The sequence below is a fragment of the Silene latifolia genome, chromosome 1, assembly GCF_048544455.1.
Source record: "Silene latifolia isolate original U9 population chromosome 1, ASM4854445v1, whole genome shotgun sequence".
Taxonomy (NCBI): domain Eukaryota; kingdom Viridiplantae; phylum Streptophyta; class Magnoliopsida; order Caryophyllales; family Caryophyllaceae; genus Silene; species Silene latifolia.
Window position 1 is genome coordinate 8667628 of NC_133526.1, and position 27886 is coordinate 8695513.

The 27886-nt window shown below is 36.8% G+C and overlaps 4 protein-coding genes across 6 annotated transcripts; 1 reads left to right on the forward strand and 3 right to left on the reverse strand.

Annotated features, from left to right (window-relative positions):
• Positions 1-221: 221 nt before the first annotated feature.
• On the forward strand, positions 222-7988 carry LOC141596515 (uncharacterized). Of its 2 annotated transcripts, none has more exons than XM_074416713.1 (11): positions 222-291; positions 1991-2241; positions 2379-2588; positions 2790-2870; positions 2968-3054; positions 3144-3239; positions 5035-5088; positions 5177-6111; positions 6926-6974; positions 7409-7448; positions 7581-7988. In XM_074416713.1, exons 1-11 carry the CDS (start codon positions 261-263, stop codon positions 7733-7735), a joined length of 1989 nt encoding a protein of 662 aa, XP_074272814.1. In that variant the 5' UTR covers positions 222-260; the 3' UTR covers positions 7736-7988. The 2 variants fall into 2 exon arrangements, with proteins under 2 accessions (XP_074272814.1, XP_074272822.1); XM_074416721.1 differs by having other exon boundaries at positions 232-400.
• Positions 7989-8539: 551 nt separating this feature from the next.
• Positions 8540-13532, reverse strand: LOC141596676 (protein-tyrosine-phosphatase IBR5). Its single transcript, XM_074416905.1, has 5 exons — positions 13022-13532; positions 11615-11714; positions 9942-9999; positions 9440-9546; positions 8540-8995 (listed from the first exon to the last, which is right to left on the reverse strand). The coding sequence occupies exons 1-5, from the start codon at positions 13271-13273 to the stop codon at positions 8742-8744; spliced, it is 771 nt and encodes a 256-aa protein (XP_074273006.1). The 5' UTR covers positions 13274-13532; the 3' UTR covers positions 8540-8741.
• A 2084-nt stretch (positions 13533-15616) lies between these two features.
• LOC141596687 (tRNase Z TRZ2, chloroplastic) lies at positions 15617-21246 on the reverse strand. The gene is made up of 8 exons (XM_074416916.1): positions 20744-21246; positions 18037-18199; positions 17867-17937; positions 17061-17156; positions 16880-16993; positions 16687-16755; positions 16377-16451; positions 15617-16248 (listed from the first exon to the last, which is right to left on the reverse strand). The coding sequence occupies exons 1-8, from the start codon at positions 21149-21151 to the stop codon at positions 16159-16161; spliced, it is 1086 nt and encodes a 361-aa protein (XP_074273017.1). The 5' UTR covers positions 21152-21246; the 3' UTR covers positions 15617-16158.
• A 1065-nt stretch (positions 21247-22311) lies between these two features.
• On the reverse strand, positions 22312-27447 carry LOC141596692 (mitochondrial pyruvate carrier 3-like). 2 transcript variants are annotated; one of them, XR_012522558.1, is made up of 6 exons: positions 27287-27447; positions 26648-26746; positions 26250-26302; positions 25619-25692; positions 24884-25260; positions 22312-22705 (listed from the first exon to the last, which is right to left on the reverse strand). XR_012522558.1 is itself a non-coding variant. In XM_074416923.1 (5 exons), exons 1-5 carry the CDS (start codon positions 27339-27341, stop codon positions 25212-25214), a joined length of 330 nt encoding a protein of 109 aa, XP_074273024.1. In that variant the 5' UTR covers positions 27342-27447; the 3' UTR covers positions 24494-25211. The 2 variants fall into 2 exon arrangements, 1 of the variants encoding a protein (XP_074273024.1); XM_074416923.1 differs by lacking the exon at positions 22312-22705 and having other exon boundaries at positions 24494-25260.
• Positions 27448-27886: the final 439 nt, after the last annotated feature.

Here is a 27886-nt window from a genome sequence, read left to right on the forward strand (position 1 = left end):
TAAATTACTAGTCTAATTTAATTTTAAAACGTTTTTTTTTTTTCAGCAAAAAAATAATAAAATAAAAGGTGTTATAACTTCTTCTTTTACCCGTATTTTAAGATTTTTGACGGTACTCCAACCCGAAATTTATTTAACCCATTTTATATTTTAACCCGGCCCGTTTATCAAGTCTATTCCTATTTGACTATTTTCTATGCAAATATGCAATGACATGCGTCATCAAGTTTTGACTGAAACGTTAGCCTGGGCCACAAGTCATGAAACCAGAGAAACATAAGAACAAAGAAGGTTGTTGCTCATATAAAACCACATGTTCCTTTAATATTTCAATTTCAATTTAATTTAATCAATCGTCCTTGAAGCTATCAGCTTTTCCTAGCTAAAAGTTAATCTAAAGGTAATAAATTTTGCCTAATTATCTAATTGTTTTTGGTTTAAAATACTTTGATTAATGGTATTATAATTCGCCCATACCACCTACTTCTCTTTTATTCCCTTCTGAAATGATGTATCATAGGGTTCATGTTTTAATCCAATTGCTCATCTTAATTCCAATTTTTGTTTCTTTTTTTTGTTGGGTTTGTATTTAATTTTGAAACGGTTGATTTTGATCATTTGTAATTGCTAATTGCTTTGAATTTCCTGAATTTCATCATCTTTTTGGGTTAAAATGATCACCTCACCTCGTGTTGAATTAGTGTTGTTTCTAACATAGAGATTTAGAGATAAGGCTGCGTACATCCGATCCCTTCTTACCCCGCAATTTGTGGCACTGGGGTAATGATGCTGTTGAGACTGACCCCATATTGGAATGAAATGAGGTAGCCATTTTTTTAAGTTAGTTGGTTTATAGGTATGGATTAAGTTTTTTTGTAGTAGTTAAATGCAGTAAGTGGATTATACATATATTACCACCAATTGCTTCGTTTTTGAGCATTACAATAAAGTTTTCGAGTTTTGTTTTAAAGTTTCTGAGTTTTACTATAAAGTTTATGAGTTCATTCAATTAGACGTTAAGCTCAAAAAATTATAATATAACTCAAAAACATTACATATAAGTTCAGTTAAATTTGAGTTTTGACGGCAAAAATTTAAAACGTAACTTATAAACTTTAAAAAGCTTAGAAAAGCTCAAAAACTAATGAGGTCCGAGGTAGTACATCCGATGTATGTTCCTATTTCTCAGTTAAATGGGTTGGTCTCACATTATCGAAAGGTGAAGTCGAATGAGTAGTTACATATTTTTCCCGACTTGATTCTTTTTTTCGTTGCTGGAGGCAATTTGTTTAGAAGGTCGGTTCAAAAATGTTGTTTTGTTCGGGTGTAATTGCTTGATGGACTAATTTGGCTGGGAATTCTAGAAGATTCAAGGACCTTCTGGATGTTTCCGGAGTTGTCTAGCGTTTTCAATAAGTATCAAGTGTATTGTAGAATTTTCTAGAGTTGTCTACAATATTCTGAAATAGAGTGGAAGTGTCTAATTGGTTTTAGACATTTCTTGTATGTACTAGAATGTTTATGTACTCCGTATATGATACTGTTATGTTGAGTGTTTTAGTATATGGTCTCGAATGTTCTAGGTCCTAGGAGGTTGTAGGATACAATTTGTGTAGAAGTTTCTAGGAAATTAGAAGTAGTGGAAGAGATCCATAACTATACCACTGCTTGTTCATTTGCATTTGAGTGATTGAGAGTTTCATTCAAGTTTTTATAAAGATGTCTTCAGTGTTCTCTTCACTTCAACCTTTTTCCCAAACACTTGGTAATCAAAGTGAATTTGATGGATAACTAATGCGTATGCATATCGGGCATCGATCATTGGATTATGGGTGCATAGAAATGAACGGCTCGAAGTCGAGTCAATTTGTCCACGACAGACTATTGACAGGTGGTGCATGTGGTGTGGCTTGCTTGCGGGTGTCAAGAGAAGTCGGCCCTTGACATGCTGCTAACTTCTGATCTCTGTTTTTTTTTTTTTTTTTTGCAGTGACAGATATGGTGCAACAACAGAGTATTCTTAGTATTCCTACTATATGGAGGGGAAAGAAGTTTGTGCTAGAACTAAGCTCAGAGGCCCCTGTCTTGGAGCTAGGACAGGAACTGCAGAAACTGACCGATGTTAAAGCCAATACATTGAGATTGATTGTTCCTCAGTCTTCTGGGAAAGGCTCCAAGCTTTTGATGCCCTTTTCTGACGAGCATTCTTCTATTAGTCTACAAGATGCTGGAATAATCAATGTAAAGTTCTATAACTTGTTTATAATGGATGAATACAGTATTTTCTGTGTTAGAAACAGGATATGTGCATCTATTTGCCGTCAGTTCGTGAATTTCTATTTTTTTTTCCTTATATTTTATGTCTCATATATTTCCAGGGAAAGCCTTTACGGATGATGGGTGTTTTGGAGAATGAGGTTGATCAGCTTCTAAAGGATTCCCAAGCAAAGTTAAGGATTGCTGGATTTGAGGAAGAGGAGAGGAGGATGAAGGAGCGATTATCTAGGAGACCTCAGCACTCCCTGAAACTCCCTCCAGGACCTTATATTTTCTCTGATTTCCGCACACTTGAGATTCCTGGAATTGAGGTATTATTTGTTTTATACTATAAAATGTATAAATTATCTAATGAAGTGCTACTCTGGTATAAATGGCATCAGAAAGGAACATGTGCTGCTTTACTGCTTTGGTCCGAATAGCAAATTTTGCTAGATTGCACCTCGAAAATAAACGTATTATGGAACTTATCAAGTATCTACTCACGTCTTTGCATCGTACTGTGGTGTTAGTTGAATCCTCCTCCTTCAGAGGCATTGAAGAGAATGCACATGCTTGCCGCTGACCCAGGAATTGTTGCAGTCATGAACAAGGTATTGATCTTTGGTTGATGTTTAATGATCTTGATTTTCGTCTTCTCTTTAATTCCATCATCTTTGACAACATATGTTTGCTTGTGGTTTCTCAAAGCATCGTTGGCGAGTGGGAATCATGACAGAGATGGCACCTGAAGGTTACGTTGGTGTTAGCCCAGTGTGCATTCTAGGTCTAAATAAGGTATGTGGCAGGGCTGTGCGTTTCCCTCCTCCCCTTCTCTCGGATTGGTCGTATTTTATGTTTCTTATGTTCTCCTATCTCTAATGTAGAATCATGGTGAAGAAATATCTCTTCGTCTGCGGACTGATGACCTCAAGGGTTTCCGAAAATATGCAAGCATCAAGAAAACTTTACTCCATGAACTGGTAAAGACATTCAACTTATATGCATGATTGTTTCCCCCTTATTTTTCTGTGTGTATGCTTAGACATAAATATGCAAAATTAGTTATATCTGTAACTTTTATGATGCGCTTAAAATCATTTACACACGGGGTTGTTTCTCCAGCTTTAGTGCGGTATAGACTTATAGTTTCTTCAAATAGCTTTCATTTCCAGATGTTAGTAAATGAATTATTGTTCTCTGAAAGTGTTCACTAAATTGTTTATTTGTACCAGAGACACTTTGCTTCCTGGGTATTAACAGATCTGCCATATTTTGTAATATGTTCATATTATGGGATCTTACTTGCAGCCGATAATGTGTAACAGAAGACGTGTTATTATCGCATTTTAAAAATTGGATCAACCACCATCTATCATGATGCATATATCATATAATATGCTGTTATCTAATACTCCCTTCAATGAGTTCAATCTACCCACTTTTCAAAATTCTTCAAACATTTATGGGCCATGGGTAGATTTTTAGTAGATTGGAGTGAATATATATAACGTGGTTTTGAGATGAATCTTTCGGAGTACCGTCTAGTAGCTTACTAGCTTTATAAGAACTAAATTAGGTTTGGAGATGCAAATATTATATATGATCGGGGATTGTTCTTTGATGTTTCAATCGAAATTCATCAATCTTATAGCATTGAGGGGGTTCTTATACTATGGTTCAAAGTAATTAGGGTGACTTGTAGGCTGTAGCTTGGTGGATTCATTGTCCTCAATGATTTTGTGATATTTTATAATGGAAAAAAAATTATTGTATAAAATCTAAATTGGTATACAGGCGCATCAGTTCTATTTTTTTGGTATTTTACTCAATATTCCTAAGACTATAGGTTTCTTGCAAGTCAAAGATTTTAAACAGCTCAACTTTGTAAAGGCTTCACCCACGGTGGCCACTGGGAACTCTCGTGGTTGACATTTTGTATATACTCCTCTTCGAATTCAAGTGCCTCGGTCTCACTAAGTTGCGAGGGAGTTCGTAAATATATTGCATTTGGAGTGATTTTGAAAATATGGGGAATTCAATTTGTTTGTTTTGGGGAAGGGAACGGTTCTTTATGATGGATAAAGTAGAGGAAATGCAGAGATAGTCTCCCCTTCTGTCTTCTTTTGCTCCCAGATTGAGTTTTCCACAGCCTGCTACAACAAGAGATGGAAAAGGGCTTGGGACATACTATACATAACATTCTACTTGTGATATAATCTTAATAGAGTGTTTGGATGATATATATATATAGTTGAAAGAGACACCATGATAGGGAATAATGTTAAACCAATTTGTGTTTAGCTGGGGCTTGAGCAAATATGATAAACCAAAGTATTATTGATAGTGTTATAAACATTCGAGAACCACGAACCGAGATCCCCAGTCTGTTTCGACAAAGATTCTTACAGGGTCCTTGTAGTAGGCAGTAAAAATGGAGATTGCCACTTTTCTTTGATCTCTCAATCTTGGGCTCTTATATGCCGAGAGCAGTTCTATTTAGCATTTGTGGCTTACTATGAATTGAGCAGAATGGCATTCAGTAACATTTGGGCACAAATATGATGTATATATGTAGCATCCGAAACTATATGATAAAATTCCATTTGGTCATACTGTTATTTACTAGGTTGAAGGTTAAAACTTGTAACTGAATTAGTTGATGTCATGTCTAAGTCTTGTCTTGAACTCGTTCAACTTAAAGGTGTACGACTTTGGATCGATGTTAAGATTAAGCATTGGAAATTTGATGTGTGTTATATACCTCATTTCTTTCAGGCTCACATGGTCCACTCAGAACATGATGAAAACTTCTATGCCCTTGATAAACAGGTGAGCATTTCCTAGTGCTTTCTTATGTATGCTGATGCTCTCTGTGTCTTTTTTGTGGGGCAGTCCTCATAAAATCTAATATTTTCAGCTTAATCAAGAGGCTTCTGCTCTAGATTGGACACAAGCAAGAAGTCATACCTTGGCTGATTCCCAGTTTTCCGGACACGATGATATGGATATGGACTTTCAACTAGAAAGCAATTTGCCTCAGAAACTTGGAGGAAAAACTTCAGCTATGCCCGCCAGTGCTCGTGTAGCTGCTATTACTGCAGCTTATCGTCGTTTGGCAGAATCTTCAACAATTTCCGAGGCCGCTTTGGCATATAAGCAGGATTCCGATGATAATAAAATGGCTGTCGATACCTTTTCCGCTGATAACGCAAATGTGTTGGAAACTATGGAAGAACCCGACCCTGATGATACTGATGCAATTAATAATACGGAGAACAATATTTTTTCTGACCCAATGAACGAGAGAAATCACTCACTGCGAAGAAAAGCTGGTGTGGAATGTGATCATCCTGATGGAAATACTATTGGACCAATGCCCAATGCTTTAGACATGGGTGACATGACTCATGAGCCAGATCCTGATGATGATACTGACGCTATTGATAGTACAGAGGATAGTACTATCGAACAAATGCCCAATGCTGTAGCCATGGGTCACAGGTCTTATGAGCCAGATCCTGATGATACAGATGACATTAAAAATGCAGAGGACAATACTATCGAACAAATGCCAGATGCTGTAACCATGGATCACAGGTCTTATGAGCCGGATCCTGATGATACAGATGACATTAAGAATTCAGAGGACATTATTATTGGACAAGCCCATGATGCTTCAGCCATGGGTACCATGACTTACGAGCCAGATCCTGATGATGAAGAATTAAGGAGAATCCAAGACCCCGTTACTAAGTTTTGCAGCAGACTTGCTCAAGCTATTGAGATGTTAGGGAACGAGCTTAATCCTCCAGAAGTTATGGTGGTGCAACAAACTTTGTTTAAGATTATCAGGTGAGACATGTTCTACTGTGTTGCTTTTGTTGAGCTTGAATGGAAATTTTTACTTTCAAAATGACAAAAGGTTAAAGCTTTTCTCAAAATAATGTTTCCACCAAAATTAATTTACAAAAAAGGCGTCGGTAAAAAAATATTTATCAAAATAGGGTCTATGTAAGTTTGGATTTTACGAGGTCAAGGAAGGCGAAAAACGCCAATTTGCATGGCATGTTTGTTATAAAAAAACACCATATGAGATGACGTGTTTGATTTGGGGAAATAAAAAGAGACAAAAAAGGCAGGTAGGACACTGCAAAGAAACTTAGTGTAGCTGGTTGTTGTGTGGTTGGTATCAAGGTTCAGAGGTCCACGATTCGAATCTCGCTTGTGTAATTTTTAGTCTGAATTTGTCCAAAATGATATTACATCAGGGGGTTGGAATAAGTATCGAACCCAGACCTCTACTAGACACAAACCTGCAAACCACTATGCAACTGAAGTACGAGCATTGTACTCATGCAATACATAATATGTCCTATAATGAATAGGTTGGAACAAGCCACACCGAATGCCAAATGGCATGTCCAGTATAAACATGTCATGCGCCTCCCAGCTCGTGTACTTACGTGGACTCTATTTTGACATATAATTTTGAGCCAACTGGTCTACTCCTATTCGCTAGTTTTTAATTTTTTGAACATTATTTCTTAAAAAAATTTCAAAATTTTATAGTGCCTAATCAATTACCGAAACTGTGTTATATTCAAAACTCCCCTTATCCTCTAGTTGTCTATGGTTTCGCTACTAAATTATGCCTGTTATTTTACAGAAATGTATCAGAAAATCCTAATGAGATGAAGTACAAAAGACTTCGTAAGGTATGTTGATTTTTCCGCAAAGATCTTGTTTGCTCCAGTTATCCTTTTTTTTCTTGTAAATATTAAGATAGAATTTGATGCCTTTTCAAACATTAGGGCATGGATACATTTCACGTTCCATGTGATATTATATTTCTAAACATACCAAGTGAAAATAGGATCGCTTGATGACGCCCACTCCCCCACACAAATCCTTAACTGAGACGGCTTCTTGATCAGATTATCATATGAGACTGCCCCATTATCTTAATAATCGGTGTAGCTATCAAGATTTTAGTTAATTGGCTTGTTCTACCACTATTTATCATGAGACTGCCTTTCAGGAGAGTGGAGACTATTTCTTTTAAAATAACAAATATTTTTAACGATCTTGTTTTCTTACAATGATTTAACGTTCTTTTTCTTCCATCCCTTTCAACTCTTAAAAATTGCAGGCAAATCCCACATTTCAAAGGAGTATTGCAAATTCTAAAGGTATGGCTTTACTCGGAACAAATGACATCTCATATTCTCATTACTAGAAAATTTCCACCCGTAGTACTACTTTTTCAATTTGTGTGAATGGCATGACCAGCATCGCTAAATCTAATATTGCTCTTGGTACAGCTGCACTTGATGTTCTTTTCTTGATTGGTTTTGTCGAAGAAGTTGTCACCGACGAAATGGGGAAGATCGAAACTTACATGGTATTGAAACGAAATGATCCAGGGTTGCTGTGGCTTGCCAAATCTTCCCTTGAAACCGCTTTTGCTAGCTCCTGATATATACAAATGAGAGACTACCAATTTAGCAATTTCCCTAGATATTTAGCTTAAAAGTGGAAAAGTGTGCATAAATGTATTTATGTATGTACATTTGCACAATTGTATTTGAAGATAAACAAAAGGTTACTTTGTAAGTTGTAACATGGAGTATATTGAGTTGTAATTATATACTAGTATTTGATAGATAGTCATTTTTAATTTAATGGAATAAATGAATGACTCGTTAAACAATTTGAGTTTTGTAGGTTAACCCTTCCCACAACTGTTTTCAACCCATTTCTCTAATATATGTGAAGAGTATTTTATTGAGATGGGGTGAAAACAGTTGTGCGGAGGGAGTATGAAATAGCGTCCTGCCGATGTTATCACTACGCAATATTCTTTGTCCGTATCCAAAAAGAAACCAAGGCAGTACATGAGATGTATAATCCACCAACTGCAAAAGTAAATTTCCTACTTGCTTTTTTTTGAGTCAACCTAAAATAATTTTCCTGGAAGATTATTAGCGGGAGTGTGTTTAATTGCTTTGGTAACGCCATAGGTGTCAATATTAATCGGTTGCCTTGATATTGCGGTTCAAAATATTCAGTCCGTCTCAGTTATTTGTTTACTAATTTTTCATTCTTTGTGAAAGATATGTTAATCAAAGGCAAACAGATGATTGGAAGGACAAAGGGAGTATGTTGTTAATCTCAGGGGTTGCTTTGATTGGGGAGTAACGTAGAAGGGGCGAAGAGATATTGGTAGCGGTAAGGATCGTAAACTGGAGCATGATATCAACGAAATAAGCAAACCAATCCCTTTCAAAATAAGACCTGTATAATCTGCAGAGTATATAGCACCAACATTCCCAAAATAGAGCATCAATTTAACCACTTTACACCAGGTGGGATCGACTAAATGGTCGCAAAATGTAAAACAAGATCGAGATGCTTTCGTGTTTAAAGCAACTTTAACTAAAAGAGGGGCTTTAAAAACGAACACCTAGCCGGGTGGGTCATCATCAGGCACCGCCCATCGGAATATCAGTGACAGTGGAGTTCGCCTGATTCACTCCTTGACCTGCTCCAAAGGCAAACTGCTGAGGAACGTCCAAAGGACGGTCAAATATGGATGGAGCTGCACCGGTATTGAACGCTGGTGCAGCAACTGCATCGCTCTTTGCGAAGCCAAAGCTGAAAGAGTCTGTCGTTGGCTGTATTGCTTCATTTGAACCAAAAATCATGTGCTCATATGCCTGAAGTTGCTCAGAGACGGCTACATGGAACAAAAAAGAGACAAACGTCAGAACTGAAAAGCATATGTTTCGTACAAGACATGAATAAACTTCTCAGCTGCATTCTCGTCGACATTTAAGAATCCCTTCATTCTTTGTAAAAGAAACTAGAAAATTTTATCCTGGGAAGGAGGAAGTAGTAGGTACGAACAATATCGTGCTTTACTTGCACATTATCAACTCATTTAGAAAGAAATGACTACGACGACAACTTGACCCGAACATCCAAAATGATTTGGGTCGACTAACATTAGTTGTCACTGGAAACCACCAATGTGAGGTAAATGAACGAATGTACAAAAATCGGAGCAGGAAAAGTACGTTTTTGGTTCGAAAGTGCATGTGGATAATGTGGTTTTGATACACATTACTGCATAACACAAGTGCAAGTGCCACAACAAATAGAGAAAAGGAGATGGACCAACCTTGAGTAAGCTCAACAGATGGCCTCCGCTCTTTAACCCATTGGTAACTTTGTGCAAACCTCCAGCCTTTGCATTTCATCAAGTAAGCAATCACTACAGCAGGTGACCTACACACCAGAATCCCACAATTCAGAAATCACTGAAAATTAAAATCAACCACTCGTAACTTGTGAAAGTATCTGCCTTTGCAGGAGAAAGAGAAAGGGCAACGGTGGTTGACTCATTTTTTAGCAGCCAAACTTGTAAACACCAAAGCTCAGTCCGAGTTCGCACATTATTTCGGCATATAGCTAGAGTTGACAAAATCACGAGGCAGAGTCGACACCTCAATTCCGTTCCTTATATTCTCATTTTTATTCTAAATGAAGTTTCAGTGAGCTATAAAACTAAGACTTCAATTCTAATCACAAACCATGTGACATCAATTTCTTCTTTTTGAAAAAGGCATAGGAAAGCAAATGAAAAGAAAATCATGCAGATTTTAAGATTACTGTTTACCCACCTACTCTTTCCGGTCATGCAATGGACAAGAACACGAGCCTTCTCATTTTCACACTTTTCTGCAAGATATAGGAGAATATTGAATGCTGATACTTGGCTAAATAATGCTACTTAACAAACGAAATATACATAAGCTAGTCTCATATACAACGACGATTCAACTGAGCCAGACATATGGCTACATACATACATACAAGAAATGTTAGTACAATGAATAATATGCAAACAAAAGTTCCCATGCAGGACATAAGGAAAGTCACATTCCGGGTTAAAGACCCAAGGCAAATATTATCTTGAAAGAAATGGAATCAATAAAGCAAATAATGTCTCCAGATAACAGCTTTTAAATGTTATGAATATGATCGTTATCTTTCTCAAAGAAACCGACTTTGGTAGATGAATTGAGTTAATCACTTGATCAAATATCTGGCCATAGTGGATAAAGGGCTATTTCATAGACCTTAAACTGCTGTAGCTGCCACAAGTTGCAACTCTTTATTTTCAAATAGCTGAAATATGAGCCACTCGGACTGCAATTTTTGCTATTAAACATGATGAAAAAACTGCTGCAATACAAATCTTCAATGCCCAAACGAAACAACTCAATCTAAAAACTGTTCATCACAAAACAACTTCTTGATACACTCATTCTGCAGATTGCTCATCACAAATGATTCCTTCACGATGGTGTAGGGCCGTATGCCATCAAATATAGGAAAACACAACCTCTTTCAAATATAGGAAAACACAACCTCACCCATGAAACTATGCATTTCTTGTGATGACTTTTTTCTCTTTACCCCAAAAAACAGGCAGCAACCAACATCGATCCTAACACGGCAAAAATCTAAGAAGGTATAGATGTACAATGCATCACAGTCACATACTATTTTAATGGCAACTTGATCTTAGAGAATTTTAAAAGACCCTAAACCAATAGAATTAAATTTTGTTTCAACTCTTCCGTCATGACTAGTGTCTTCAATCACATAACATTTAGAAAACATCGTCCTTTTTTTGATATGCCTCTATTTTCTCCCTCATAAGAATTAACCAGAAAACAGAAACATGACACTACAGCAGATAAAAGAAACCAAGAAGTCACAAGTGAGACTTATATCGAGAAAGAAAAAGACACTTTGAACCGAAGGAACTGCTAACGTAGACAAAATAACCATTTAACTTGAATCCATTTTGGCTTTAATTAAATATCACAAGCAGGTTTCCCCTACTAATTCTAAAATTCTCTAGCAGAAGGACCTTTATTTTAATTTCAAACAATTGAACATTCTGATTTCCTTTATATTTTTACTACCGCAGAGGGTAGTGGTTTAAGCAAGGGACCTTGTAGAAGGGTAAATGGATACCACCATTCCCTTCTCCCTCCGTCTCCCTCCATATTAGCTAACCAAACAAGGCAAACTGATTCTCTCCCTCTCCGTCTCCGTCTCCCTCTTCCATATAACAATTTTGGTCTACACTAACAGGACATTAATTATAGGCCTCTCCTGATACGCGAAGGAGAACAAATGAATTGGCAAATAGAAATTTCTTATTGGGTCTTTTCTCGTTAAGTGCGTATATGAACTTAAACTATTAATTTCACAGTAATTTGCAAGTATATACTCATATCAGATAGTTGTTGAGCAAGTAAAAGAGTACAGGCATACTCACCTAAAAATTGGACAGCATCATCAAAGTTTAGCACTTTGTCATCCTGAAGGGAGTAGTAAACGAAAGAATTTTTGTATAGGTTTTGACAGGATGGAACAGTCTGCAAGCATAAAACAAGAACAATCCATCAACTCCAATATTCAGCAACGAAAAAGAAATAAGAGCTAACGCTAGATCCTAATCTCAACTAAATCATACACATATACACATACTGAATTCATATCCCATAGTGCATAAAAGTCCCTGACATACATTCAAAGAATATATACGGGAATAACACGTCAATCATTAGCCTATTCACAAATGCAAACACCATAAGTGTTTATCAAATCAACAAAACAGAAATACAAACACAAACCAACCACTTCCCCGTTCACAACAAAAAATTATAATTAAAGAGCGAAATTACATATACATTGCGTTAAGGTTATGTTTGGTTGGATGTAATCATAAAGGTAGTGTATTAGATCTCGCTTAGCAGAGATAAGATGGAAAACAAAAGGGATAAGATGTACGGACTATGGAATATCAAATAACATACTCTTGTGAGTCCTCATCTTTCTCCCCTTCTCTTCTCACCTTGTCTTTACTAAGTAGGATCCACTCGGTTGAAATTGTAATCATGCCGAACCAAACAAGTAAACAACCCATAAATGGAATCAATTAACTGCCACCAAAATCTCGATTTGCCAACAAATAACATAACATTAAATCGCAGATTCCAATATACTACTAGACACACACCAAATAAGTTGGGGGTAATAAACCACAGACAAACAATTACCAATAACAAGCCACTAAATTTCCAAATAGTAACCATAAAGATACACCCAAAAATTGGTCTAGAATGATAATCACCCTGAAACAAATAACCAATCACAGAATTCTCAACTAACACGAAAAACACTCAAAAACACCAGGCAGACTATAATAAAGATTGCATCTTTTTTCATAAATTAATGCCACGTCAACAACGACATTACCCTGGTGCCTTAACAAATACCCGGGTAAGGCGGGGTCAGATGTACGAAGCCTTACCCTATGTTAACAATCAAATAACCAATCACATAATTCTCAATTAACAACAAAAAAACACACAAAAACACCAGGCAGACTATAATAAAGATTGCATCTTTTTTCATAAATTAATACCACATCAACAACGACATTACCATGGTGCCTTAACAAATACCCGGGTAACGCGGGGGTCAGATGTACGAAGCCTTACCCTATCTTAAACAATCAAATAACCAATCACAGAATTCTCAATTAACCACCAAAAACACACAGAAACACCAACCAGACTATAATAAAGATTGCATCTTTCTTTACAAATTAATAACACAACAACAAGGGCAATCATTACCCTATGATAGAAATCAAAAAAAAAAAAAAAAAAAAACATACATTGAGAATCCTGGAGATGCCTTGAGCCTTAAGAAGTTCAGACCTAGAAGCATTATCATAAGTACCAAGAAAAAGGAAATCATTAAAGATCTGAGAAGGGAAAGCACCACCAGTAGTTTGCATACAAGAAGCATTAGTTTGATCACTAGTAATTGGCATTCTATGACCACATATTCCACATACTTCTCCTTCTTCAAATTTATGATAATGCCCACATACTGTACATGGGTTTTCTCTCTCTCTTTTTCTCATCTTTTCTTTTTTATTGATTAACTAGATCGTAGGATCGAATCGGGATTCTGATAATAATAATGATTGAGTATACCAATGAAGAAGATGAACAAGGAGGAGGGAGAGAAACGAAACGAAAAAGAAACGAAACCCTTTTTTGTTAAGATTGATTGCGTGATGATTGTATACTTTTATGGTTTGGGTTTTCAAGTGTTGGTCAAACTAATTTGGTTTTATCGGATTCACTTCACTTTCTTTGGTTTTATGTAGTCTTTTGTGTTTTTTTAGGAAAATATTATTGGGGAACTAATTTTGTAGAAAAAAAAAAAAAACTACAACTTGTGCAAGATTCTTTAAATCTTACCTAAACAGAATTTTTTATCTCAATTTATGAAAATAAATATATTTCAAAGATCTTTTAGTTTTTTCTTTTCATTAGGGAAACAAACGGATTTAATCATTAGATGTTTACAAAAATTTGGTAGGGACGGTTTCTTACTAAATTATTAGAGATCAATCTTTTGTATTGCTTTTCGTAGTTCACAAAAACTTTAGAGAGACGGTCTCTCAATAGCGTTATTGAGAGATCTCTCACATTATGAGGGGAGGGAGTTGTTTAATTTTTATTTTCCATGTTATGTCTCCTACTAATTGAACGGGAGACGATCTCTCAGAAGACCTATTGTACGTAGTTTTCGTAATTTTTTTTATTGTTGATCTTTGCTAACTACTCGTCAAATTAACAATTTGTAGAACCTAAAACACACATTACTAAACTTTATTAGTTTATTAAAGGTAAAGTTGGCCACGGGTCAGGCTCACACCACCGAGCACTTAACCGGCCCATGAACGAGGCGGGTCGGGCCAGGCTGTAGGAGGATGTGACTCGGGCCCGATGTGGGGAGTCTTAGGCGGGTTTGTGGGCGGGTCGGATTAACCGGCCTGTACTATTTTCGTATTTTCCCCCTAAAATGGCAGGCCAGGCTTAATATATGGAACATGTTTATTTGAGCCAAGGGCTTGGCAGGTCGAGGTGGGGCTACACGGGCTAGGCCAAAATTGACCCTAAGCCAGGCGGGACTGGCACGTTGCTTTGGTCAGGTCTAATTAACGGTAGTGAAATGGTAAGTTAGGGTCGAACCCTCGAGAAAGCGAATAAGCCAGGAAACTAATCTAAACTACTGTCTAATACTAATGCTCTATACGGGCTACACAGGCTGGGTCGAACCATAGAGGGCGGGGCTACACGGGCTGGGCCAAATTTAACCCTAAGTCAGGTCGGGCTGACCCGTTACTTTGGCAAGGTTTAATTAAAGGTAATGAAGTGGTAAGTTAGAGTTGAACCCTAGAGAAAGCGGTTAAGCCTGGAAACTAATCTAAACTATTGTCTAGTACTAATGCTTTATTAAGACTTACTAATCCCCTATAGACTAAATGAATAGGAAAAACTCAAAGTTTTCCCGCCTAAAATATTTCTCTTATTTTGATATAATCTCTTATTTTCTTTCCTATTTCAATATAGTTCCTTATTTAGAATTTGCTTCTTTTTTATGATAAAAATTTCGTTCTCGGTAAGATAAATTGTAGCTAAAATATATGATATTAAAAAAGTTATAAAACAATATCATTAAATCTGTGTAAAAACTTTCTTTCATTAAAATACACATTTCATGTTATGAGTATTACTTAAATTTTTTTTTCTCTCAAATAAAAATACAATGATGAAAAACGTTAAAAAAATAATGAATTGTCAATTTATACTCTATAAATATATTATACTAAAAGGTAAAATTCTATAAACACCGTGCATGCATTGCACGACGCCTATACTAGTTAAGATTATTAACTAGGTTGACATAAAAGGAGAGATTTTGATGTGAATAGTGACACGAGAATAATAAAGATGCAACTTTGTTAACAAAGACAATAAATCAAACGTTATTTATGCAAGAAAACAATATAAGAGAAATGTTTTGTGCAACTTGTTCCAAGTATACATTTCCTAAGCAGGTAAAAACCCCTCCTTTCCCTCTTCTCTATTTACACATTACAGCAAATCATATGATGGTGGTAGACAACATTAAACTATGGTTGAATACCCTTCTTAATATGAATCCCCAAATATAAGACACACAAGGTTCTTCACGCAAGAGCAATACAAATTAAGGAGCTGTAATGGCTTGCTTTTAGTGGGACGATCTACTTATATTCGTGATCTAGAAGAATTGAGATTGTGAAACCCTTGTATTCGCAAATTGTTGATATTGTTCAATAGTAATGATTTGAATCATAACGACTACTGTCCAATAGCTATTAGTACAAAGATTAAGGAAATAAATATGGGTGAATTTAAACCACACAAGACATAAAACTCTCCACTCACATGTAGATGAGCCATAAGAGATTACCAAGAAAGGAAATAAATAACTATTCAATAATACACCCCAGAATAAAAATAGATAACTATTGACCGAAACAAAAGAGTACTACTTTGACATACTTGGATTAATTTGAGGCGATTGTCTAATTTGTCTACATAAACACATACGGAGTACATATTTATAATGGTGCTTCCATCTTGTACTCCTATATACTTACCAACATGATTGAACTTATTTTGCTACAAAAACATAATAAAGAGTCTATTACATGTAACTTCATATATTACCCAGCCATAGCTAAAAAACACCAACAGTTGCCAAAATTCCCTAACAAATAGACAATTGAGAATTTGATGAGAAGGATAAAAACACAAGCTTTACCTTCTTTTTCTTCCATCAAGTAATTCTATTTTTTTTCTATAGTTCTACAAATAGTTGTAATTGTTACGCAGGGTATAATTACGATAACTCCCCAAAACGGAGCTTTTGATGTGTGTCCTTGAATGGATTATTCAATAGTCAGGTTTACGTGTACTTGGACTTGAAGCCTTCTGTGAGAGGCACCACTTTCCCTGATACCCTAGCCTGCAATTTTGACACCGCTTGACGGATGTCCTGCAATTATAGCAGAGAGACTGTTAGAATATACTGAATGTCTTATGTTTAAACTAGTAATAGGTCAAGATATGGTTAGTAACAAAATGGAAGTATACACACAATAAATAGAGAAAGAGGGATTTTACCTCGAGATGATAGCGTGAAGAAAAATGCGTCAACAATACAGTTTTGTTTCGTATCCACTTGGCGTGTTCCAAGAGCTGTGGTAAAAGAACACTTTAATCACTGTTCAATAGTAATGATTTGAATAATAACGGCCAGCCCCATACACTATGGCAGATGTTCACGAAGAAAAAAAAAAATCTATGGCAGGGTGGGTGAGATGGGTGAATGGGTTAAAAATGTACACAACCTACATGTGCTTTGGAAAAAATAACGTGTTTTTCGATGATCAGTAACAGAAAATGCGCGTACTGAGACAGAAATACAACATACCTCGTATAAATGAGTATGGCCACGCTCACGTGCTTGCTCAACACTAAATCCATCATCCAGAAAAGTTGCCTGTTAAAGCGCCACCCAGATCAAAAAAAGAAAGTCGGTTCAAAATGTATTGATGAACGACAACTTCATGTTTGTATCATGAAATCTAAGTTGAACAGGAAAAATCTCGTTTAAGTGTGATTACCTCGGTGATTAAGAGCTTTGCCCTGAGTGCATCTGCGTTACGTGGTTCAAGCAAAAAATCAGAAGTTGTGTCTCCGGTGAATGCCACTTCTGGTGACAATATCATGTCTGTAATCTACAAACATTTCAAAGTCAAAAAGTTATCAGAATCAGGAGAGGAGGACATAGTATTATAAACTAACCTCAACTCCAGATTTCTTCAGTTTCTCAATTTGGTTTCCTTTCAGATGTATGTACTGCTTCTTCAACTTTTTCCTAATTGAATAGATGACGTATCCCTGATAACAGAACAAGAAGTTAAAGGATTACAAACTCATAATTTGTAGACAATCCAGAATAAGACGTGATCCGTTTATATAGTACTATAATATATACAAGTAGAGTCGAAAGAAAATCTAATAGCAGCACATCAACATCTCCCATCTTATGCTGCATCAATCGAGAATGAATGTTCTTAGGTTCTGCCTAATTCCTATGTTACTCAGATTGTTGCAGAAGTATCTGACATAGATATGTCTGCGTATGTCATACTTGATTACTTCCATGTTCCAAGAAAATTTCTTATTTTTGCTTGATAAGAAATGACCAAGTGTTTTACACATGTAAGACATGAGAGTATCACGTACTCAACTCAGCATGGCTGCGTGAGCATTTGAGGGAAATATGAAAAATCGGTGACTCGGTGCAAGATAGACTAATTCAAGCACATGCATACTTCAGTGACATACAATGTCTCTTTTCTACTTAACTCTAATATGTTCTAACCTACTCATCGCCTAACAAGAGCAATCTGTTTTTGGCATCATTATTGTCATTTTTGTACCGTGACGCTTACATGGTAAGAAATGAAACTTCTGGTAGAATATATGTCTTGGAGGTTAGATTATTGGAAGAAATCCTTTTACTGAGGGACTGTAACATAGTTCAGCGGATACTAGATTACTTGAGCAGCAAAAACATGTAGTGATAAAAGCAAATAAAAGAATACCTGGCTAGGAATAACATGATGAGTTTGGAATGGTCGAACAACAAGGTGGTCTCGTAGTTCATATGTTTCACCTTCAGAAGAAACAACAATTATAGGTCATATATGGGAGGATATACCTTAAACAAAAGAAGAAAACTTGAGACAAATAAAATCAGCGAACATTTCCATACCCACATCGATTGCCACCAAATCAAAATTAAGCTCCACCTGACCCATAGACCTATGGATTTCAAATAACTTCTCTACATCATCTTTAAGGCAAGGTGGTACAAAGATAGTTGGTGGCTTCAAGCTGTAAAGTGCACGAGTTGCCACATACATAGGTAAGCCTCCCTAGAGAAGCAAACATGACTGAGTATGCAGAAAGGAGTAGAGCATGATTTAGCCATATAAATCAAAACGATCGAACATAAATTAAACCATAAAATCCAAATCTAGAGAAGCTACAAAACCTACTTATCATATATATAACCCACGAGTTCTTGACTTTATTCCTCAGGAACAAGGTCTCTGATATGGCAGGAGTAAAGGTCAGTAATTGCCTACAAAGACCAATGAAGCATGACACAACACCGCTCGATTCTTTTTATATTGTGGAACTATAAATATATATCATTGGTAGAGAAATGAAGTACATAATCCACCATTACAGCTATCACCCAGTTAAACATCACACAGACAATCTGACTCTATGTCAAAAGGTATAGCACAAACATAAGCAACAAAATGAAAACAAAAACAACTTTTACAATGTGATTCATCTTTTGCTAAACCAGACCTATCAGCGACTTCAGAGTGCCGCGAGTTTTCAGAGGCAATGTAGACAGCAATGCTAGGGAACGGCACAGTAGCACATAACTGCACTTGTTGCTAATCAACCATTCTAAGACTAGTTCTCTCATACAAACATGGTCCATCCAATGAATCCACAAGTGGGCCATGGGGCCAGTAGGTTATTAGAGGATATTGTGTGGTGCTGATGTGTAGTGTATTGTCAAGGCTAAAACCATGGGGCCAGTAGGTTATTAGAGGATATTGTGTTTGTAAAGCTCACCCAACTAGTTCTCTCATACAAACATGGTCCATCCAATGAATCCACAAGTGGTGGCTTTGGACGCATGCCACCTAGTAAACTTTCCCAAGGCAGCCACATTTCAAATCTTAAAGAGTGTTTAATACTCAGACCACCCTCCATATCTCTACAAACAGTATCGCAAACAACCAAAGGTAAGCATACAAGCATAAGACAGTTTCCTACACCCAAGCATGAATTCTACTGAATTTTTTTTCAGTAAGAACATTACAGTTGACTTTATTTAAGAAGATTTTGCACCGTTCATACACAGCCAGATATCTAAATGGCAGTTGAGTTGGTGGCATGCGTAAAGCATACAGAAGATTTTGCACCGTTCATACACAGCTAGAGGCTTTTGAGAAAGTGCAAATTGGTCTCAACAATAAGAAAATGGAGCCTTAATCACCCTTGCTAAACGTGTACAGGCCATCAACAAACATTAAAGATCCATTTTCTTAACAATTTTTTTCATACTCATTCTTGTTCCTCAAAACTTATTCCACTCAATACAGTCATGGATAAAATGTCAACTTTTAGGGTTCAAAGAGAGCCACAAAGGCACTGATACAGATTGGTAGTTGGGTACTGAAACCTCGCCTTGGGTACTACCCTTCAATTACTTTACTAGGCAGAGCACCGTTGTGCTAAGCTGACATCCACAGGTATGGTATAATTTAGTACTCCATACAGCAGTGATATATCTACCAAGTGAATTAGATAAAAAATAACTTACACAGCAGAAACAAATGGCAGCTTCATGAAACATGTTAATTGAAACTTGAAAGTTGAAACATATCCTTAGATGATTGTCATTGAAATTTCTCAACGTTCGCAATTTATTCCTCAGGTAACGGATCCACCAACATAATCACAGGAGTAAAGGTCTGTCTATTGTCTAAAAAGACAAATGAAGCTATGACACTAGAGTCCTACATCACTTGATTCTTTTTCCTCGGATTTATTGCATTCAATACTGTTAAATGGCTAATTTTTGGTTCAAAGTGAGCCACAAAAGGCAGTGACACACATTGGTACTGAGACCTCCCCTTAAGAACTAGTTGCTTTACCACGCACTAGCTACAAAGCTGATATCCTCTGGTGTAAACCGTAGTGAACTCCAGAGGATATCTCTTTGTAGCTGGTGTGTGGTAAATCAACTAAAGGGTAGTTCTTGAGGGGATGTCTCAGTACCAATGTGTGTCACTTCTTTTAATTATGTTTAACTCTTTTAGCAGAAAAAACAGGGGTTTTACCAACTTACTCGGAAAAATATTAACACAGCCTGCAGAAGCAAACGGCATAAATATCACTGAGAAAGCTGGCATTCCTATAACCCCGTGAAACCCGTTTGTTGACACATGTCCTTAAACATATTCTCAGATGAATATCCTCGAAATTTCTTAAAATTCACTCATTTTTACCAAGAAACTCAATTAACAACATCACAGAAACCACTAGAGCAAATGAGATTGCCCTTGAAATCAGGATTTTCAATTGGCATAAACTACTACTCCAACCGAAATCGTAAGAAACACACTTCCATGTGTGATTATGCAAAGCCTTACATAACATGAATTGATGAACCCTAACCTAACACAAAACTATTCTTATCCAATTTTCAACAACCCAATTCAACTTAAGGCAAAATCATTTCAACTAAAATGCAAATAACCAGGTATACTATACAAAACAAATTAAGCAAACCATATAGCACATTCTCCTATTTCCAACAATAACATTACCCCAGTACCTCAATGGCTCCCGCAAATTACGCGATAAGAAAGTAAAAAAAGGATACTTACAATATGATCAAGGTGACCATGAGTGATAAAGACAAAATTCTGATGAACAGCTCTTAAAGGGCATCTACCAATATCAAAAACAGACTTAAATTCAGGAAGAATAACACAAGTCTCATGCCCACCAATTGATACACCTTCAACTGTAAACCCATCAATTTCAAACCCTTTTCTATGAACTTCAGCTCTTGCTTTCCTGTACTCTTCTTCCTCTATTGCTTTCCCTATTGCTGAAAATACTCCTGGCCCTTTTATGGCTTCTACCCGACCCACACCCGGACCCGGACCCGATAGGGAGAGGTTGAATGGTGCTGGTGGTTTTCGGGGTGTTGGGTGTAAAATGGGGTCACTCAAATGGTGAAGAAGATAAGGTGGGTTACTTGGGGCTGGAATATTTACTGATATTTGCATATTTCAACAGAGAAAAGGTTTTACGGGGGTTTTCAGGAATTTGTAAAAATAATGTTCAAAAAAATGAAAATTGTGAGAGTGTAGAACGGTATAGACCTGTTAAATGGGTTGGGTGAAGTCGCGGACAAGTGCTTAGTCGGGTTATACGGGTTGCGTATTAAATTTAAATTTTAATATTTTATTTATATATAAAACTGATTTTTAAATTTTAATTACAATTTAAAGTATTAAATTAATAATTTTAAATTATGATTCAAATATAATATTTAAATATTAATAATTCCATATTTAGTTACATTTTTGACCCTTTGGTAAGGCTAGTAAACCTAATATGATCCGACTGGCTCGGCCCGAACCCGGACAAATCCAGGCCAATAGATTCAAGAAATGTAGCAAACCAAAACCGACTCGATCCGATGACGACCTGTAACCAGATACAACTCGATGATCAGGTCCAACTCGGCATGACCCGATAAAATTGATGACCCGACTATTAGTGAATATTGAGCTTGATGTTGGATCAAAATGAAAGTGATTTAATATTTAAGATTGATACGTTTTGACTTAATATGAATGAACTAACTCAAATAATGGTTAAAAACTAAATTTAATGGTAAAAATTGAAGTAATGAGATAACATAACCAGATCCGATAATGACTAGCCCGATACAACATCTGACCCGAAATGAACCCAAACCCGACTCGATCCGAAAAAGAGGCTGACCAGATATGACCCGAATCAAAGCTAACGATTCCGAGTATACATGTTTCAAAATGTTTACTTATTTCTGTGAACATGTAAATATGAGGGGGTTAATTCCCTCTATTTTTATGTAATTTGTATATCAAAATTTCCATTCTAAATTAATTTGACCAACTTAAATTTCCTTTAATCAATTTGAGAATGGTGAATAAAAGGAAACTCCGAGCTGTAGGAGCGTGACAGATGCCTAGATTGCCTACGTTACAAAGCTTTAGGCGTAACCGCGTAAGAGATATAATGTTGCGGACGATACAGAAAGGATTCTTTCATATAGGCGTTTACTCTCATCGCCTCCGGCTGCTAAAAAAAAAAAAACTCTCATCGCCTCTGTAGGGGATTTTCGTAGGGTAATATATTTGACCACACACACAATAATAAAGACAAGAATAAAAGGGACACAAATATAACGAGGTTCACCAAATTGGCTACGTCCTCACTGCGGTTGCACTAGGATTTTATTGATCACACTCAGAGATTACAATAAGAGTAATATACACAAGAGACTTAAAGACTGCTCTTATTATTACACTTATAACTCACTTATAAGAATTGAGGGATACTAAACTGCATTGCACTCATTCCCTTTTATAGGGAAAAGCTTGGGATTCTTCTACGTGGGGTATGTACACAAGGGCAACATTTTCCTTGTGCACAATTCATGCGCCTATCAATGAAGACTTTGATGCCAACTTTTCCCCCACCACTTTGGACTTTTGCTATCACCAATAATGCACTTCAGTGGCTTTTTACACAATTGTCAACAAATGACAATTTGGAGTCATCATTGTGTACTACACTCCAAAACTTGGAGGACCCAAGACAACAATCTCCCACCTCCGACAATTTTGGAGGTACCACCAAAACACCTCATTCACCCGATCCACCTAATACAACCGCGTTTTCGCTCATGCCGATCGCAAGAGCCCAATCGAGGTACAAATCCCAACCTCGACCCATTATCATCCAAGTCCTGTTCCCAACGCAACCATACATGCTCGGTTTCACCCATCGCTCCTGGGCGTGCACTCCCACCCGAACGAAACACCCTTTCGTGCCTCCACGAACTACTTGAATTTCCGCACACATCCCAGCGTGCCGCCACCTTGTGCGTTCTCGGACCACCTTCCGCCTTCAAACCACCGACTTTACTCACACGGTGCTTAGTGTAAGGCCCACTATGCATAGTTTTCGGATCCCGCGACAAGTCTCGTGAAACAATTTGAGACTTCATCCCTCCAAATAGCCTACTCTACTCGTGTCACAACACCCTGCAGTGGTGTACAAAGTTCCACTCTTAGTCCCACGAGCTAATACCATAGCTTCCTTGACTATTTTCCAGAACTCCCCTCAAAGACAACCTTGTAGCCTCGCTTTCATCGAGCTTTCCAACGATATCAATTTCTTTTTCAAGTTCGGGATGAACATGACATCTCGTAGCTCCCACCTACCCCGGTCGGGTCGATTTTCACATCACCTCTTCCCATAATTGGCATAGCCTTACCATTCGCCAGGTAAGCGGTACCACACCTTCCACCAATAAATTTATGAAAGGAATTTTTACATGGGGTAGCGTGAAATGACACACCAGAGTCTAACACCCAAGACTCCATCGGATCTTCGACACTCACAGCCAAAAGATCACCCTCACTCTCAACAGCTATCGCCGTACTACCATCCTCATAATTACGCTGCTCTCGGTTTTTCCTAGGATTCACACAATCCCTCCCCGACATGTCCACTCTCCACAATTCCAACAAGTCGGGCCACCTTTCACTCGTGACTTAGATCTCCCATGATGACCACCTCTATAATTTTTCCTCCCTCTACCCTCTGCAACTAAACCACTCCCATCATTGACTCCGGAGGTCTCACCTAATTCCTTCTTGCGAATACTTTCGCTCAGAATTAGATCTCGTACCTCGTCAAACTTGAGCTTCTCTTGTCCTTGCGAACTACTAATTGCAGTGATGTAGTATCCCAACTACTAGGTAACGAGGATAACAAAATTAAGGCTTTTATCTCGTCATCAAAATCTATTTTTACCGAACTAAGTTGCCTCGTGATCACATTATAATCATTAATATGATCGGCCATTGTGGTTCCTTCATGCATCTCAGAACCAAATGGATCTCACGCATAAGGAATACCTTATTTGTAGCAGATGGTTTCTCATACATGTTCTCCAGGGCATTCATCAAAGTCAACCGTCGTTGTCGCATTCATCACATTGAAAGCAACGTTTTACGCCGGCGTCAACCGGACCACACCTAGCGCCTGCCTATCCAATTTTTCCCACTCAGCCTTCTCCATGGAATCCGGCTTAGAGCCTTCCAATGGGAGATGCATATTCTTCGAATACAAATAATCGCTTATTTGCATTTTCCGTAAAGCAAAATCTTTCCCGTCGAATTTATCGAACATGATTTTACCTCCTTCCATTATTGTGAATTTTTGTGGTTCACTCTTCCTCACCCTTACTCGCCCAACCGACTCGATACTGGGTTGTAGGGGATTTTCGTAGGGTAATATATTTGACCACACACACAATAATAAAGACAAGAATAAAAGGGACACAAATATAACGAGGTTCACCAAATTGGCTACGTCCCCCATCACCGGTTGCACTAGGATTTTATTGATCACACTCGAGATTACAATAAGAGTAATATACACAAGAGACTTAAAGACCGCTTCTTATTATTACACTTATAACTCACTTATAAGAATTGAGGGATACTAAACTGCATTGCACTCATTCCCTTTTATAGGGAAAAGCTTGGGATTCTTCTACGTGGGGTATGTACACAAGGGCAACATTTTCCTTGTGCACAATTCATGCGCCTATCAATGAAGACTTTGATGCCAACTTTTCCCCCACCACTTTGGACTTTTGCTATCACCAATAATGCACTTCAGTGGCTTTTTACACAATTGTCAACAAATGACAATTTGGAGTCATCATTGTGTACTACACTCCAAAACTTGGAGGACCCAGTACAACAGCCTCCAAATTATTTTACATTACGTGATTAGAATAATGCTCGTCATCATACGAGATGTACAAAGGATTTGGCAAAGGCTCTCTCATTTCGAGTGGACTAGCATATCTTTTATTTCTCGTTCCTTGAACAATGTAGGCATGTAGCTCACACCAAAGTTGTGAACACGCGATTAAGTCGACTTTTTGTTGTAAACATATACATGCGATGTCGTTCAATATGAATAAACAATTTTGATCAATAAATTCACATATCAATACTTCAAATATTTTTCATCTAATAGGAAGCATATACTATCTTATTTTTGATCGACAATATCAATCGAATTTCCATCCAGATCTTCATGCCTGAAACCCACATCATAATAAAGAACAGTTATTCATAACTACAAGCAAAAATGATTATGTGAGTCGAAAATCTCATCTTATAAAAAGAAAAACATTACTTCATTTACCCTGATACCGATACACCTGACTTGATTTGCACCGGACTCAAAATATTACTATTTGTTAAGTTGAAAAACAAGAGTAAACTTGAACGTAATTGAAACGCAAGCAAAACCAAAAATAACCGGAAACACATCGATTTGGTTTAACCCGAATAAAAACAAAAAACTTGACCCATTTCCCATATCGTTTAATTTGAATGCCATCATATACGCAATATAAGAATATACGATCAAAGTCAAAAATTGGCTCAACTTACTTAAACTTGCGAATTAATTGATACGCTCCTGTTGCTGCCATGCCAACACTCACACTAAAGAGCGGCCAATTTTTCTGCATATTATGAAGGAAAATGAGATCATATATAGTAGTGTAAAGGTTATGGAGAATGAAGCTCATCCCTCAATCTACCACAAGAGCACCCGCAAAGGAGAGAAAAAGCCTCCCCTTTTGCGTTCTCTTCCCTCAAATGAGCATCCCCATTGTTGCACCAACCAGGGGCTTAAAAAGGAATATGCAAGAGGGCGCAAGGTTCAAAACCAAAGCCTTTTACCATTGAACCACAATGTCTATTGTACATTTAATGAGATAACATTTACTTATCAACTATTCAGCAATATTTGGGTAGCAAAAATCCGTCTTCTAAACCAATTTTTTAAAGTTTGGGGTAGCGACCGCCACCCCTTGCTACTAGGTGGCTTCGCCTCTGGCACCAACCTTCCCATTATTTGGGGTCCACTATTTTTAGGGGACGTGACTTTCTTGGGCATAATATTGTCAAGGAGGCTAGACTATTGTAGGAACGCTTATGTTATCTATCCAACCGTAAAAAAAAAAAAAAAAAAAAAAAAAAAAGGATAAACTGAAGGAAGTAATACAATGATGCTTACCGGTTTGACCACAGTACTGTATCTAGCCCATATTGCTCCAGTAATAACCATTGCTTGAGAGTTGATGTTTATAGATGATGAAAAAGGGGAAAAAAAATGAGAAAAATGAATCTTAACAATGATTAGCAACAAGAAAAAAAAATGTACCGGCTAGTAATATATTGTGTGTGTGTTTTTAATCGAGAAAGAAAATAATAATCCTCAATTTCTCATTATATTTAGGGTACGCTGTAGCCTGTAGGTATGAGCTTGATCAAAGAAAACAATTTCTAGTAATACTCTGAATATTTCAATAAGTTGTTTACATTTGATTTTTTTATTACAAATTTAAATAAACGTAAATATTTTGTAGTAACAAATTGACAGGAGTATGAGATTTGAGTAATTAAGAAGCCTACCAGCTTGCTGTGGATAAGAAATATCGTCTGCAGGCTTTGCACAATCGGCAATATTTGCAATAGTCAATCCCCATTTGAACGTGGGAGCCCAAAAATGAACTATATATCAAACATACAAATCTCGAGTTTAGAATTAGAATGTGTAGTAAACGCTAAAAATCCATCATAATGAGCTACTCCGCATTTCTTTCATTCCGATCATTTGGTGACAGAACGCCGAGAACAGAAGAGGTCTTTCTACATTATGCAGAAATTAAAGTTCTTTGAAAAGTACGTATTATTTCCGAATTAGAGGGACAACCAAACAGCCATTTATTTGTAACACTTTCTATACGGGCAAAGTAGCAAATTGATACCACGTTTTGGGCTAGGTGCAATTATTATATCACCAATTTTTATAATTTTATTGTTACTACTACACTTCTTTAATCAATCCTTGATCCCAAAAAGAAAAAGTACTATACAAACGAAATTATGAAAATCGTAACTATCCCTTAAAAATTAATAACAGGATCGTGAATTTCTATTAACAAAAAAATTGTAGATTAATACTTCCTCGTCTCAATCAATAAATAACATTTGATTTATTCTCACTTATAAAATAAAACAAATATAAACTATTTACTGGAAAATCCTTACTTGTTTTGGGACCAGTTGGATGATTCCAAAGTGCTTGAAACTTGGACGCTGCCATATGATCTTCTTCTCTAGCTTTAGATGTGTGTTTTTGTTTTGCTTACCATTCACCTGGTCTTCATCTGAATGCCTCAAGTCGTATCCAAGTATATATTGACAACTGTTTTTTTTCTCTAGTCAATGCATTTGACATTTCGTTAACAAGTTGTAATAAAATACAATCTACACATTTATTTGTTTATTCTCTCCCATCCAGACTAAAGATTACAGTTACTTTTTTGTACTTTTTATTATCGTAGGGAATCTTTGATATTATTCTTAATCTATAACACAAAATATAGTTATGTGAGATCTTGTTTGATTTATCGTCATGAATGCTATAAGAATATCAATTTTTTATAATTTTTAATAATGTGTAACTAAAGATATGCACGTTACAAAACGTGTTTCGACAAGTGTGATAAAACAACTGTAACCTTTAATCTGGATGGGAGGGAGTATTACTTAGTTATCTTGTGACACAGAATTCTTATTTGAGATGGCAGCACCGTTATAAATATTAGGGGTGGTATATTGCGTTAATGGGTTTGCAGTCGGGTCAAT